Source organism: Cheilinus undulatus, linkage group 8 (assembly GCF_018320785.1).
Source record: "Cheilinus undulatus linkage group 8, ASM1832078v1, whole genome shotgun sequence".
In the NCBI taxonomy this organism is placed as follows: Eukaryota; Metazoa; Chordata; class Actinopteri; order Labriformes; family Labridae; genus Cheilinus; species Cheilinus undulatus.
The window spans coordinates 50,188,604-50,205,242 of NC_054872.1; the positions used below are offsets into that span (position 1 = coordinate 50,188,604).

At 37.7% G+C, this 16,639-nt stretch overlaps 1 protein-coding gene across 1 annotated transcript in view; it reads right to left on the reverse strand.

The window, feature by feature from the left end:
* Positions 1-2,742: 2,742 nt before the first annotated feature.
* Positions 2,743-16,639, reverse strand: part of rhbg (Rh family B glycoprotein) — a 48,442-nt gene continuing 34,545 nt past the window's right edge. Inside the window, exons 7-10 of the mRNA XM_041793386.1 lie at positions 16,138-16,271; positions 11,623-11,741; positions 9,246-9,319; positions 2,743-3,330 (exon numbers count right to left, since the gene is read on the reverse strand). Of these exons, the coding sequence (XP_041649320.1) occupies positions 3,253-3,330; positions 9,246-9,319; positions 11,623-11,741; positions 16,138-16,271 (405 nt within the window). The 3' untranslated portion in view covers positions 2,743-3,252. The remainder of the gene's footprint in view (positions 3,331-9,245; positions 9,320-11,622; positions 11,742-16,137; positions 16,272-16,639) is intronic.

Here is a 16,639-nt window from a genome sequence, read left to right on the forward strand (position 1 = left end):
GAAGTGTTGATTTGGTGCAGCTTTTAGGATGAAACTGTTGAATTCACTCTGATGAGATGCATCACTTAAGTGTTGATATTTATATCTGAGTGTTATTTAACGCTGAGGAGGATCTCCCAGAACAAACATGGAATAAATTATACAATCAAGACATTATCACTGATTTTTTTCAGATGGACAGACTTCCAAAAACAGCCTCTGCCTCGGCCAGTGAAGGTCAAAGTTTGCAACAAATAACTGAAATTCCAGGCTTTCTGATTAATATGAAGGGGTTTTTATTTCAGCTAGACTTATAAAAGATCATGACTCAGCTCACATGCATCATAATTTCCCTCGCACAGCGATGCAAAGCTGAATTTTTGCACACATAAATATTAATCTTATTAGCTCTGATTTGCTGTCACTGTGTCAGATCCCAGAGGTGCATTCAGGCCTCTGCAGGTCTGTTAGCAAGCTGAGAGCTCCCGGGGGGGGGGGGACAGGGAGACCCTCAGGGAGCCGATTAACCCTTTATGTTCAAACCCAGCGTAGAGTGACGGACAGGGATCACAGAGGAAGCTGCAGCTGCTCACAGCCACCCTCATCAGCACCCGTAGTCATGATGGGCCTGTCCCAAGAGCTGAGAGTTTAGAGGAGAGAAGGTGACCTGAAGGGGGCATTTATTAAAGGAAAAATCCACCCAATCATGTGTTAGATTTTAGAAAAGCCTTGGAGTAAAGTTTTGTTTGATTTGGTGTAAAGATGTAAAAAGGTTTTCTACTTCCTGGTGCCACATGAGAAAATGCTTCTAATGACATATTTCACGCAGTTCTTATCAAAGCTCATGTTTGAACAGGATTCAAGAACACAAATGGTGTTTATTTTGTAACATATTGCAGGTATGATTCCACACGAGCTCGTCTCCGGAAGACGAGTTAGACAAAAGGATAATTAGCATAATCGTGATGATTTTTCCCTGCATTTTAATTAGCCTTATGAAGCTCAATTAAGCTCTTCAGTACGAGCGCCTATTCAGTAAACAGCTGTCCACCTGTCTCCTCCTTCCTGGGAAAAGGCTGCAGCGCCTGTTCACGCCGAGGTACCATCACCAAATCCTCCTCATGTGTGCGTGTTTGTGAGGAGGGGCGGCGAGGCCCCTGCAGCCTGCAAGGGGCCCTCAGTGTGAGAGGCAATTAGTGCTGGAGAGGCCCGCAGAAAGGAAGGACATCATTAAGGTATGCTAATAACTGAGAGAGGGAAATCCAAAACCAAAAACCCTCCTAGGATGTTTACGAAATATTCTAAGGCTGGCTGGACTCTAGAGGGTCTCCAGCCTGATCTAAGACCAGATCTGGGCCCTAGGTGACTCTATGTGAGTCCGTCACAACCAACAATCTATCCAATAATCCTCTAGAGTGTGGCACCAATGTGACATTTTTTCACTCCCAGTCAAACATGTTTTTGATTTTATTCCTTCCTACCTTCTGTCCTTCTCTACTTCCTTTCTTCCCTCCTTTTTTCCTTCCTTTCTTTTTTTACTTCCTTCCTTCTTTCCTTCTTTCATTCTTTCTGCCTTGCCTGCTTCCTTCTTTCCTACAAATCCTTTACTTCCCTCCTTCTTTCCTTCCATCCTTTTTTTTCTGCCTTGCCTGCTTCCTTCCTCCATCCCTTCTTTTCTTTATTTCCTTTACTTCCTTCTTTCCTTTCATCCTTTCTTTCTGCCTTTCCTACTTCCTTCATCCCTTCGTTCCTACCATTCCTTTCCTTCCTTACTTTCTGCCTTCCTTGCTACCTTCCCCCAGCATTCTTACCTGCCTCGTTTCCTTCCTTCCCTTCTTTCTGCCTTCCTTGCATCCTTCCTCCATCCAGTCATCTCTGCCTCTCTTCCTTCCTTCTATCCTTTCTGTCCTATTTCTGCTTCCTTCCATCCTTTCTTTCTACCTCGCCTCCTCCATCTCTTTTGCCATTCCTTTCTTCCCTTTTCTTCTTTCCTTTTGCCTTTCTTCCTTTCTTCTCTTTTTCCATCCTTCAGTCCGTCCTTCCTCCCTGCCTGTCCTCCTTCTTTCCTTCCTTCCTTTGGTCCTATCTTTTCTTCCTTCATTTTCGGTTCCTTTCTTCAGTTCCTTCGTTTCTCCCTTCATTCAGTCTCTTCTTCTTTGGTTTCATTCTTCCTTTTTTATTCCTTCCATCCTTTCCTTCTGCTGTGATTTCTTCTTTCTGCCTCCTTTCCTTCTAATCTTCCTTCCTTCTGTCCTCCCTTTCTCCCTTCAATCAGTTCCTTCTTTAGTTCCTTTCCTTCTTTATTTCATTTTCCCCTTTTTTTGATTTTCACCTTTAATTTTTCCTCTTTTCTCCTCGTCTTTTTCTTTCTTGATTCAGTTTATAATTTTTTAATCATTAATAAATGTCATATCATCATTTCCCCATCCCTCCTTTTTCCTCCTCCTAATCCTTTTTGCCTATTTCCCTTCTTTCCCTACTTCTTTTTTCTTTTCTTCTTCTTTTACTTCTCTCTTCTTGTCTTTCCTCCTTCATCCTTTTCTTCCATTCTGTCTTTATTTATTTATTATGGTATGATTTATATTGAACATTGATTATTTTTAATACGTCTTTTCCATCCATCATGAAGATATTATACTCCCAGTTGTTAATATTAAATGAGACACAACAAAATTTAACTTTTTATTTTGTCAAAATAAAAACTAATCAAATATTGTGTTTCAAAATGTTTCAAACTCACAAATAATTGATTTGGGCCCATTTTTAAAAAGGTCCGGACACATCAAATCAAAAAACATTTCTACTCTCACTAAACACAAACTACAGTGTAATATGACAAATAAAATCCCAACCCTTAAAATAATAGGAGATAAAACATGCATGCATTTTTGCTTCTGCAGCGATCTGCATGAAAATAAAAAACTAAAAAATAAACATGTTCACTATAAAATGTAACTTTCCTTTTCAGATATTCCCTTTAGACTCACAGCTGTAGTAAATGAGTGTTTTCTTTGGTTTGATTTTTATCAGATAGGCTCAGCTTGGTCTTTATGTAATCCTCATTCAGGTCTGTGTGATGCAGCTCTGCACCGCCCTCTGCTGGTCAGAGCTGGTACAACACTCTAAAAAGGGAGATTTTTGATGCTTGCACCATTAAAAATGTGATTTTTTTTCCTCTCCAGAAGATGTAAATAAAAATGTACAACCTATGGGTGTAATACTCAAGTGCTAGGATGTCAACACCTCCGAGTGTGTGTTAGTGTGTGTGTGTGTCTAAGCAGTTAGCTTCTGAGCCTCGGCCGGCCTCACGTCGGTCAGCTGGGCCTCGTGGCCCTCCTCTTCTCCAGGAACCTGAGACACAGAGAGAGAGGAGATTTTTAGAGCTTTGTGTGCTTCTCTGAGGCCTGGAGAATAAAGATGTTACAACCAGAACGGACATTTTTCATCACACTTAAACATGCAGATAAATCAGATGCATGAGAGGAAGGCTGTTTAAGAAAAGTGCAGATCTTCAGCACCAGCTCTAGAGCCTCATGTGGAGGAGGATTTAAACTATAGCACACACCTAAATGTGAAATATAAATACCCAAATATCTTCACCAGCTCTTAGGAGAGCATCAGGACTCAAACATGTCTGTAACATTTCTCCTGGCCAGGTGGAACTTAGAAAAATAAAAATAATCCAGACATTTATTACACGCCATTTTTACCACAGAAATCCACCAGTTTGTTGTTCCCATGTCTCTGAAGGATCTACTGGAATATAACTAGCTTAAAGGTAATCTTTTAGGGATAATGAATCCTCCCCATGATGTTTTTAGATCATCAGTATCCATGTTGATGCTCATTTATTCCCTTTTGGATGCTTATCGACATTCAAAATACGCTTCTGAATCATAATAATTTTATAGTAATAAGTGGAAATTAGCTAATAGTTTCAAAAGAGAGGGAAAAATTGACATTTAACCAAGTAATAATAATTTTATGTAATAAATAAGTAATTTATGTAACATTGCAGCAGTTTTCTGGTTATTAGGTGGTATTTTACACTTACTTTATCCCTCTAGGCCTACGTCTAACTCTTACAATATTGTGGCAATCCTTCAGTATTTTGGTGGTATTTTACCCCAACAATCCAACACTAACTTCTGCCCTTATCTTCACCCTAACAGTTGAAATATCATAGCAATTCTCTGGTTATTATTATTGATTATTATGGTGTTTTATCCTTACTATTACCCTCTAATCCAGCGTTACTCAACCAAAGAGCCAAACTGCTGAAAATATCTTTGCAAGAGCCACGATCTAAGTAGGCAAAAATGAATGGAAAAATTAGTTGCAGGTGGCAAATGTGGTCAAAATGCAGAAAAAAGTGGCAAAAAATGAGTGAAAAAGAGTAAAATGAGCAAAAAGCAGTTTGCAAAATGGGGGGGGGGGGAGTGGCATTCAATTGCAAAAAGCAGTTTAAATGGGCAAGAAGTGAGAAAAAAATGCCAATAAAAGGCAGAAAAAAAATGGAAATAGCAAAAAAAAAGATAAACCTAGCATGGACTGGTTAAAAAAGGCCAAAAATAGAATAAAGTGGTAAAAATGGGCCAAAAGTAGCAAAAAGAAGTGGAAAACTGGGCTTAAAAAGAGCCACACGTTGATTTTTACTGCTCCAATCCTAACCCTAACCCTCATGATATTAATATATTATATATGTGAGTTCTTTCTGAGTCATTTTCAGGTAATTGTCAGGGTTAGGGTCAGAGGTTTGGGGTAAAATACCACCTAATTACCAGAGAATTAACACAATATTACAAGAAATTACATGAAAATTAATACATTTTTACTTCCTTAATATTTCTATATTTCTGAGTTATTACTTGGTAAAATTCCAGCTTATTAGAAGGTAATTACCCCCTTTATCTTTAGAAATACGAGGTAGTTACTGATTTATACCATAAAGTAATTAGAGCCATTAAAACCAGGAGTTACTGAATTCTGTACCAGCACACGTTTAAGGACTAAATCCTGAGGCCCCTCTGAGCCTGAGCCGGTTAAAGCTCCTCTCTGTGTGTATTTTATTGTTTACATCTTCCACCATGATTTTATTCCCTGTTTAGATTTCTATGATGCCTCTCCTGGACAGCTGGACTGACATCTTGTTGTTGCAAACTTCCTTTTTTTTGCTGAAACTTCCAAGCAAAACCTTCATTACTTTCAAAGTTTTTATCAGACATTAACTTTAGCAAAATGAGCTTTAATTTTAGTTTGACAAGTTCTATTTTTCCCAGAATTTATTGTAAATTTGTCCTGCTGAAAAAAATCTAACTTTTTATGCTTTTTTAAAGATTTATAACGGGGAGGTTTGGAGGGTTTAAGGCCAAAGGCTCTGAATTTAATTCAGCTTAAATACATGAATAAATTTATGCATGATAAAAAGAGCAAAAACAAGACGCTCCAAACATGCAAACTTTAAAAAAGCCTGAACAGCCTTTATTATAATGACTAAATCATAAAAAGAAGCGTTCTGGATCTACTGTGTGAACATTTAGAGATCCTGGTTTGAATGAAGTTTTTAGACTTTATTGTTTCTGTTGTGTCTTTTTGAAGTCTTCCTTTTTCTCACAGACCAACCGTCCTTTTCTCTCTGATTCTTATCACTGCGTCTCAGAGGTCATGTCTAGTAGAGGCCACTCTAAGGTAACCCTTACATCTCATAACTGACTTTTTTAATCTCATATTTTTTACCTATTAGATTTATAATTATAATTATAAATCCTATTTTGACCTTTTAAAGTCATTATTTTGCCTTTATCTCATGTTTTGACCTTTTTTCCACTCTTAAATTTAACTTTTATCAAATTTTTTACCTTAAAAACTTACGATTTTAAATTTTATTTCATATTTTGACATTTTAAAGTCATGATTTTGATGTTTAGCTCATATTTGGACTGTTAAAAATCATGATTCTGAATTATATATCTGTTTTTGACTATTAAAATTCATGGTTTCAGTATTTTCTCATTTTGTGCCTTTTAAAAACATTATTTTGACTTTAATGTCATGTTTTTATCTTTTAAACTCATAAGTTTGACTTTTTATCTTGGATTTTTAGTTTTTAACTTGTCATGTTCACCTTTTAATCCCAAAATCATTTCTCATCAATGCCAAGATTTTTACCTACATAATTCATTTCTGGTGAAAACCACGTTGACATTTTAAGGTTAAATACGGACCCTGTTAGGCCCTCAGGTTAGACCAGGCTCAGAATCCGGCCCCTGCTGTGATTGAGTCTGACACCCCTGATTTAGACATTCTGGAGCAGTCACATGAAAAACAAACCTGAACAGGATGACTGAAGTTTAAATACCAGCTAAAATAAAATTAACCACAGATTCCTCGCTGAGTCTGAATAAAGCTGCTGCTCAGTGTCGCTAAGGCTGACTGTTAAAAAGCCTCCGACTTTCTGCAGACTTTCTGCAGAAATGCATTCATTTTAACTGAAACTGATGGGACGTGAACCTTTGATTATTTTCATGAAGCTAATTTTGCTTCTGTTAAATAAAAATGCTGCCTACCCACAAACCCCTGCATGGAGCTACAGCAACCGGATTTAACAAAATAATAAAAGCACAGATTAATATTCTTGAACACAGAGGGCTAAATATGTAAACATATAAAATGTAATTTTTTTGGACATTTATATTGCAGGCATACGCCCTCATTTCCCATCATGCTTTGTTGTACTCAAGTGTATTTTTTTGTTTAAGTCTCAAAAATTAAATTTTCTAGATGTTTGGTTGAAATATCAGGATTTTAGTCTTTTATGAATGTTAACAACAGTTTGTTTTTCAGTTCTACCATTGTTAAAGTGCATTAATCACGCTGTATGGTAAAGTCCTTTGGTGCGCGAGGATTCAGATGTGGAGGCCGTGGTCTGCAGCCTCAGATAGACGGGGAATGAAAGCACCAATGAGGTGAAGCCACAGCTCACATGTCTGTTTGTAAGCTTTTATAAATTATCTTTATAAATAGCCATGATAATTTCTGAGCCATTGCTTCCTTATTTTAGTTGATTTTTATTCCTGAAGTTTCCTGTTTTACATTTCCTCTGCTTTGACCAGTCATCTCCACTAATGTCTACATAAATAAATCTGCCCCTGTTTAAATAACAGCATCCAAAAATTCTGAATTAATCCAACAAAATCAAACATCTGAACCAAAAAGAAGCCTTTATCTTGTTAAAAACACCACAGGTTGTGATTTTTCTTTTGTTAATCTATCAGGAACTTGTGTTTAATCATATAGCATATGTAACACAACATGCAGCAAAGCCACAGGTCATTTTAGGCTTAAAATAAATTTAAAAAAGAGACAAGAAACATCAGAAAGGTCCACTTTTAGAAAAAAGAAACTTCCACTTGACCTGGCCACCGGCCTGAGTTTAGGGCCATGATTAATTTAAAGCTTTCTGTCTGATTCTTTTTCCAGATTTCATTTATTTTCTCCTGAGATTTATTGAATTTTTAAATACTGCTCATATAGATTGGAAATTTCAGTCCTGAAATAAAGGAGTCCTTTATGAAAAAGCCGAGAAAATATCAGATATAACTGACAAATGAATATAATAGAGAAAGATCCATTTATTCATGTTCACATGAGGCACGGGGGCTTTTATATTTACCTTTATTTTAAAGAAAAAAACGCTTATTAAACAATTTAATTTATTTTTATTCCAAACATAGAAACATAAAAATGAGAATCACAGCCAAGCAAAGCAAAAAGCTTAGACAGAATACCATCAATATGTGTCTCTGTTGGGAACTTCCTGTCCAACAGAGTGAGGTAAACACTTTAATAGTTTTATGCTTTTATTATGAATTTAATGAACCTTGAATGTTTTACATTCAGTTTCCAACAGGAAAGGCTTTATTATATTTAAAATGATCAAATAAATGACTGAAAGGGGCATAAATCAGAATTTAATTTACTCATGTGAGGTTGAATAAACACAGCAGACAAAAGCCTGATGAGCCGCAGGAATGATGCATTGTGGGATAAACTAAAATGACGTCAGCCCCGAGTGAAAAGGTCTGACATCACCCTGATCATGGTCGTCTGAGCAGAGGAGAACGGCACCAGTGGGGAGTTTGCTCCACCTGGTGGTCAGACTGCAGTATTGCTTCATCTGACAGAGCAGCTGCACATAAAGATCTAACTGATGGTGTGACAGCGCCCCCATGTGGTCCCAGAATCTAACACAGCATTCATCCAGTCTAAGGGTGTCAAACTCAATCACAGCCGGGGCCGGGTTCTGAATTTAGGACTAACCTGAGAGCCTGACAGGGTCAACATTTAACCATAACTGTCATTAGCACCCATAAAACAATGGGGGAAACTGAGCACTGGCGATAAATGGTTTTCAGATTTAAAAAAGTCAAAATTACAAGTTTAACAGCTCAAATTCTGAGATGAAAGTCAAACTTATTAGTTCAAAAGGTCAAAACACAAAATTCAAAGTCAAAATAATGATTTTAAAGGGCAAATATACATGATAGAAAGCCAAAGTTGGGATTTTTATGAATGGAAATATTACATAAAATCAAAAATCATGAGTTTAAAGGGTAAAAGCATGAATTAAAATTTTGACTTGTGAGTCTAAAAGATCAAAAAGCGGGATTAAAAGTCAAAGTTAGGAGTTGAAAAGGTCCAAATATGACTTTAAATTCACAACTGTGAATTTAAAAGGTTGAGTTTGATATAAAAAGTCAAAATTGTGATTTTAAATATATGAAATAAAAAGTCAAACAATAAATTTGATTGTGAGATGCAAAATTGAAAATATGAAATGAAAACAAATTAATTTCTTTTTCACATTCCTGATTTTTTATCTGAATATTTTTACTCTACTTTTTTAACTATTAAAAAGGTTAAGTTTACATTTTTATACAGTAGTAAATCTGCAGACCTCATACCAGCGGGTCAATTGCAATAGAAATATGATATTATTATATGACTGTCAGGTACAACAGCACCACAGGCCGGATTTGGCCCCCGGGCCTTGAGTTTGACACCCCTGCTCTGCTCAGTCATTTCTAAACAACTTTCCTGAGAAGTGAGCAGTTAAATTAAAATAAGAATTTATTTGACAGCTGTGCAATTTGCCCCCAGAAAATTAGGATTTATTGTTTATTTTTTCAAGTTTTATTGAAGGAGTGGTCAGAAATGTCTTTGGGATAATGAGAAAACTGACAAGAACGAAGATCTCTGGAACTCACCTCCCAGTAGATGTTGTCCTCGAAGCACATGGCGTCAGGAGGAGCACCGAAGACGGACAACTTCAGGATAAAACCTTACACAGAAAGGACAGATACTCGGTCACTTAAGGGTATACAATAATCTTTTTCTATAACATTTCTGAGTCAGCGTTTGGCAGGGAAGGACAGAACCTCATGATAATCAGTGTTTAAGTTTTATTCATGTTAACATCACATCCTTGCTGCAGAAGTTTGGATGTGCTATTCAGCTAAAATGCTGTCAATAAACCAAAGTTTGACTGTGGCTGCTTCTTTTTAAGATAGTCTTCTATTGCGTCCTCATTATATCTATGCTCTGACAAAAGAAATACATTTTTATTCCTAACAAAATAAAAAGCATTTTTTTAATCCTTGTGTTCCATGTTTCAAAATGTGAAATTTTACTATTTTACTCCTCTGAGCTGTCTGTAAGTTTTTAAAGTAAAATGAGACATTAAGAAGCAGTAGTGGACTTATTTTACCTCACTATGGCTGCAGGGAGATGCTGCATGGGATTTATCGCAAATTAGTGCATTAATTGTGGCCTTAATACGTTGCAATTGATGCGATTAATCTAGACAGCCCTGATATTTCTGTTTTTCACCTCTTTATTTTCATCCATTGCTTCTCTTTCTAAGTGTGAGGAGTGTTTGAGCTCGATCAATGCATATGATGCAGATGCAATCAAATCAAAATAATTTTGCCATAATTAAGCGGCCCTTATATCCTTCCAAGTCTGTCAAACACTGACATGTTGATCAGGCGTATTTGCTCCAAAGGTTTGCACAGCTGTCTTGTATCTGCAGGCTGGTGACTGATCTAATGAACATTCATATCAATGGCTCTCATCTGGTCTAGTGTCAGGATCCACCACCCAGGGGTGTAGCTAGAGATTTTGGGCCCCCGGAACGAAAATTGCACAGGGCAGCCTTTGGTTAGCCAGCCAAACAAAAAAATGCTGCGTTGTGTTATGTATATCGATGAGTTTTAATGCATTTTAACTAAAATGTCCCTGTATTAATTAGCAATACATTAATATGGTTCAATTAAATGTACTTTATTATTTCTTTCACATTATTAAGTGCAGCGGTTTTCAAAGTGTGAGGTGGGCCTCCCCTGGGGGGCACCACAGAACTACAGGGGAGGCGCAGAACCATGAACCAGAGAAAAAAAAAAAAAAAAGTGATAAGCTCTGCTAACTTCTGCTGTGCATGGAGCTAAATGAATAGACTTATAGTTACTTTAAGGCAGTGATACTCAACGTGGGATTCATGATTATTAGTGGCTCTTTAATGTCTTAATTTCATATAAATTTCCCCCAGAAAACCTTAAAAAGGGAAACTTTTTTGCCCCTTTATACCATTTTTTATACTTTTCATCCATTTAAGCTACCTTTATTAAATACCACTTTTTTCCAATTTTTGCCCTTTATCACAATTTTCCCCACTTTTAGCCCATTAAAGCTCTTTTTGTCATTAAAAATATTTTTTTTCCTACTTTTTGCCCATTTTCACCACTCTTGACTGCTTTTCACCCATTTTTTTACTCAATTTTTTTGCCTTGTTTTTGCCACCTTGCCACCAACGTTAGAAAAATGCTTACAATACTGCATTATCGATTTCTTCACCACTATCTTTTTGCACCTTACACTCACGCACTTTAACGTTTTCTCATGCACACTGACATTTAGGCACTTTTAATTAAATAATGACACTAATTACATTAAAAAAGAAAGAAAACAACTTTTTATTCCAGGCTTCTCAAGGGCCCACCCCCACTGTGGGCCCTGGTAAGTCAGGACCCTTTATCCCCCTGTGCTACGCCCATGCCACCACCACCTCCTTAACAAAAATCAGACCCAAATTTCGTAAAATTCTCCAAATTAACCAAGTGTTTTTTGATGATAAATGGGGCATTTTTGGACTTGAATTGGAAGAAAAGTTGTGACAGAGCAAAGAAACTGAGAAAAAGTCTTAATAAAAGCACATCTTGGGCTTTTTTCCACATTTTCTGTCCAGGCACTCATCAGGGGCCCACTAAAAATGGCATCACAACCCACTTTTGGGTTCTGATCCACCAGCTGAGAAATAAGGATCTATTTAACATCTAAAAAAATATCTTATTTGATTGTATTATTTCTTACCCAGGATCAAACTCTTAAATAAAAGTTAGTAATAGTTTTATAAACCTCTGAGTGACACTGAATTATGGATGATCAGCTTTAAGGGGATGTTAACTACCTGGTAACATCTTTTTAAATATCAGGCCCAGTTTGGAGCTTACCGTGTTGTTGAAACAACTTCAATCGCAACTGAGTGCATGAGCAAAAATACTAGAAACTTCAAACTGTGGCACCTACCAACAAGAAGCCCTCCCAGCAGGGCGATGCCGAGGGTGACGGCGAGGCCGAGAGCCTGGAAGCCCGCTTGAGTCGATGCTGTCCGGCCATTTACGATCTCAGGGAACACGTCTGCCATCCTGAGACACACAGAGACGGGACAGTTAGCAGGGATCACACTCTTCTGGACAACTACAGATTAAACACGACAGTCAAACTTCACATTGACTGTGTTTTTGCAGACTTGATGCTAAACAAAGAATGTAAGAGTATTCTGCAGTCTGACATGTGTCAGTGCAGTCAGTGATGTTATCAGTATCCAGCACAGATGATCTTATTCAAACAGAGAAATGTGGAAGTTCAGGACTAACCGCTGCCCTCAGCTGAAACAGTCTCAACTTGTCATGCTCACCTGCATGTGTTCTTTCTCACTGCTTCATGCATGAAATATAAAGTTTAGCAAAGTTTAACCAACACAAAACTCCATTTTTAGTCATGTTTTAGTCATTTTCACTAGTATATAGGTAGTGGATATCATGCATTGGTTCACTGATGGCCTTTTTGTTTGTTTTGAGGCCTTGACTGAAGCCTGGTCTATCTCTCTGCTTCTGCACCAAGTCTACGCCAAAGGGCGTACGCTGTTGAGAGTGCTACGCACTCATGTATTGGTGTGTCTACATCACGCTGCAATCCTCCACCTAAATACGACTCAGCAGAGCGGTTTTATACTGGTTCCTGGGCCCGCTGCCACATTCTTTGTTTGTGAACAGGAAACATGCCAACTGAAGTGTTGCGTAGGAGATGGAGCAGGCAACCACCGTTCTGCAGTTGATTTTACCGCAAATAAGAAAAGAGAGGAGACATCGGAGGAATTGGAAATTACGCTGTTGATCAGCTGAGGCAGCAGACGGGGAACTTTTGCACTTGTTCAGTTACTTAGACAGGGAGGAAGAAATGCACATGAAATGTTTTGGATTATCTTACTCTACACCATGTTCCACATTATTATGCAAACAACGTTTTTCTCTGATTTTCTAAATATCAATGTAAATGACAGTCATAATATTTTTCAAGTCAACAGTTAGAGTATAATTCAAATGTTTTTGAACAAACTTCATAATGATAACTATTTTTTTTTTTAAATAAAAACCTCAAAATGCACTGTTCCACATGTTCCACATTATTAAGCAGGCCACAGGTTTCAGCAATATGGGAAAGAAAAAGGATCTCTGCTGCTGGAAAAGTGTCAAATAGTGTAATGCCTTGGACAAGGGATGAAAACATTCAATATTTCAGGAAAAATTAAGCATGATCATCATACTGTGAAGAAATCTGTGGCTGATTCAGAGCACAGACCAGTTTGTGCAGATAAAGGCATAATGAGGAAGGTTTCTGCCAGACAAATTCATCAGATTAAGAGAGCAGATGCTAAAATGCCATTACAAAGCAGCAAACAAGTATTTGAAGCTGCTGGTGCCTCTGGAGTCCCACCAACCTCAAGGTGTAGGATCCTCCAGAGGCTTGCAGTCGTGCATAAACCTACTATTCAGCCCCCCCTAACCAATGCTCACAAGCAGAAATGGTTGCAGTGGGCCCAGAAATACATGAAGACTCATTTTCAAACAGTCTTGTTGACTGATGAGTGCCGTGCAACCCTGGATGGTCCAGATGGAGGAGTAGTGGATGATTGGTGGATGGCCACCATGTCCCAATGAGGCCGGGACGTCAACAAGGAGGGGGTGGAGTCATGTTTGGGCCGGAATCATGAGGAGAGAGGTGATAGGCCCCTTTAGGGTCCCTGAAGGTGTGAAAATGACCTCGGCAAAGTATATAGAGTTTCTGACTGACCACTTTCTTCCATGGTACAAAAAGAAGAACAGTGCCTTCTGTAGCAAAATTTTCTTCAAGCATGACAATGCACCATCTCATGCTGCTAAGAATCCCTCTGTGTCATTGGCTGCTATGGGCATAAAAGGAGAGAAACTCATGGTGTGGCCCCCATCCTCCCCTGGCCTCAACCCTACTGAGAACCTTTGGAGCATCCTCAAGCTAAAGATCTATGAGGGTGGGAGGCAGTTCACATCAAAACAGCAGCTCTGGGAGGATATTCTGACATCCTGCAAAATAAAATTCTAGCAGAAACTCTCCAAAAACTCACAAGTTCAATGGATGCAAGAATAGTGAAGGTGATATCAAAGAAGGGCTCCTATGTTAACATGAGACTTGGCCTGTTAAGATGTTTCTGATTGAAATAGCTTTGATTTCAGTAAATATAACCGCCTGATGCTGCATTTTCTACAAATGACCATTTTCAGTTCTTTACAACCTATAAAATGTTTTAAAAAGCTGTTGTGTTTAATAACGTGGAAAAGTGCATTTTGAGGATTTCATTTTTTAAAAAACAATTTTTGTCATTATGAAGTTTGTTCAAAAACATTTGAATTATGCTCTAATGGCTGATGACTTGAAAAATATTCTGACTGTCATTTGCATTAATATTTAGGAAAATCAGAGAAAAATATAATTTGCATAATAATGTGGAATGCGATGTAGATTTGACTCAGAGACTGGCAGTGACAAGAGCTTACAGTCTGCATCGTTTCAATGTGAGGTTACTCTTTTTGAGCAGGAGAGTGTTATCTACGTGTGCAGGCCTCTGCATGGGCTTCAGGACCACACGGATATGTGAGGTATGCAACAGCACAGCTTCGATGCAGAACCATAAATCAGTTAAGCTTAGTTTTAGCTTGATATCCTAACCTTTGACACTCTTACTCTAAGCCAGTGATACTCAACGTGTGGCTCTAGAGCCATATGTGGCTCTTTTGTGATGATTTGTGGCTCTTTTCTGTCTTAATTTTAAATATTATACCCCCAGAAAACCTTAAAAAAGGGAAACTTTTTTGCCCTTTTTCACCATTTTTTGCCACTTTTCATCATCTTTTAATCAAGTCACCTTTTCCATTAAATACCTTTTTTTTCTCATTTTTGCCACTTTTTTGCAACTTTTTAATCCATTTTTTGCCACTTTTTTCCCCATTTTTATCCCATTTTTGCCCATTTAAGCTACGTTTTTTTCATTAAATACCACATTTTCCCTACTTTTTTGATCATTCTTGCCACTTTTTTTGCAACTTTTCACTAATTTTTTCCCACTTTTTTTCCAATTTTTTTCCCACTTTTATCCCATTTTTGCCTATTTAAGCTACCTTTTTCCAATAAATACCACTTTCTCCATACTTTTTTGCCCATTTTTGACACTCTTTTTGCAACTTGCTACCCCTTTTTTGCCACTTTTATCAAATTTTTGCACCTTTTCACAATTTTTTTTAACCCCATTTTCACCCATTTATGCTACCTCTTTCCATTAAATACCACTTTTTTGCTCATTTTTGCAACTTTTTATCCAATTTTTGCCAATTTTATCAAATTTTTGCCCCTTTTCACAATTTTTTAGCCCCATTTTCACGCATTTATGCTACTTCTTTGCCATTAAATATCACTTGTTTCCTTTTTTTTGACTGTTTTTGCAAATTCTTTTTGCCACTTCTATACTTTTATGCCCTTTTCACCACTTTTCCCCCACTAAGCTGCCTTTTGCCACTTAATACCACTTGTTTCCTATTTTTTGCCCATTTTTGCTACTCAACTGCTTTTTGCCCATTTTAGTCTCTTTTCACTCATTTTTTTGCCAAGTTTTTACCACTTTTTGCGAGCCGTAATTCATTTTTTTGTCACTTCTCATCCATTTTTGCTACTTAATTGACACTTTTTCCACTTTAACTTCTTTTTATTGCTACTTCAAGCTGTTTTTGCCACTTTTCCCCACTTAGATTGTGACTCTTGCAAAGATATTTTTCAACACTTTGACTCTTTGGTTGAGCAGGGTGGAGTAACGCTGCCCTAAGCTTTAGGCTGGCCTCCCACCAGAGGACTTTGCTAAAACTTTTAAAATACCTCAAAAAGACTAACATCAGAGACCCTCTCACATCTAAAGACAATTTGTCAAGAAACTGCTGAGTTTTTAGTAACAGACAAAGATTTTGCAAAGACTGGGGGTCAATTCAAGACTAGAATAAGATTCCTGTTGAGAAAAAAACGAAGAAACTTTGCAAGTTACTGCAACAACTGAAGAACTATCCCAGACCCTGGTCGAATAGAGCTCAACAGTGCCCACCTACTTCTATGGCGGCTCTGGTTCCGGAAGTAAAAAATGTCAAATCCTCCACTGACGTTTGCAAAATCCTTGCTTCTTATTTTAATGCATGAACCAAGCTAACCTGAATACTCATGAATATAAAGCATTTGATTTGGCGTAAAAAATATGTTCAAAAACAGAGCAAAGGTACTTTTTAGGTATTTTTAGATGGAGCTGCTTCCTGTAGAAAACTAGCAGAAGCAAACAGAGCAGGACGACTTTTACAGCTAATGAGGACAGCAGACACTACCTTTATAAAAAGTCTATGTTCTATATATTAAAGGAATCAGTGCTTTCATTGCATGTATTTTTAATGGGAAAAGGACCCTGTTTGTTACCCGTCTCCATAAACGTCCATGGTTGCCACAGAAGCAGTCACCGCTCCCACGATAGCACCGAGAACGCCGGGCATCCCGTGCAGGTTATGAACCCCGCAGGTGTCCTGGATCTTCAAACCGCTCTCCAGTTTGGGCTGAAAGATGAAAAAACACAGACAGGATGATGACTGCAGCTGGAGCAATGCCATCACTGAAGACCAAAGTGTGCCTATAATTTCATCATATTTGGTTTTACATCACTTTACAGTTTGATGAACAGCAGAATGCTCCTAATGGTCATCCAATCCCACTGGAGCCACTGAATTCACAGTGATATTTAATTATAATATCAGAGCAGTGAGAGGGAGATTTCAGCTGTAGTGAAATCAATCTGCTCTCTAAAATACCCCAGATCTATTCCCATAAAGAGGCTTTCCAGGTGCAACGACACACCTTTACCCCACTAAACCATAGCATCAGTCTAAGTATGTGTGATTTTGCCAGTGTGAGGTCTGAAATTTGT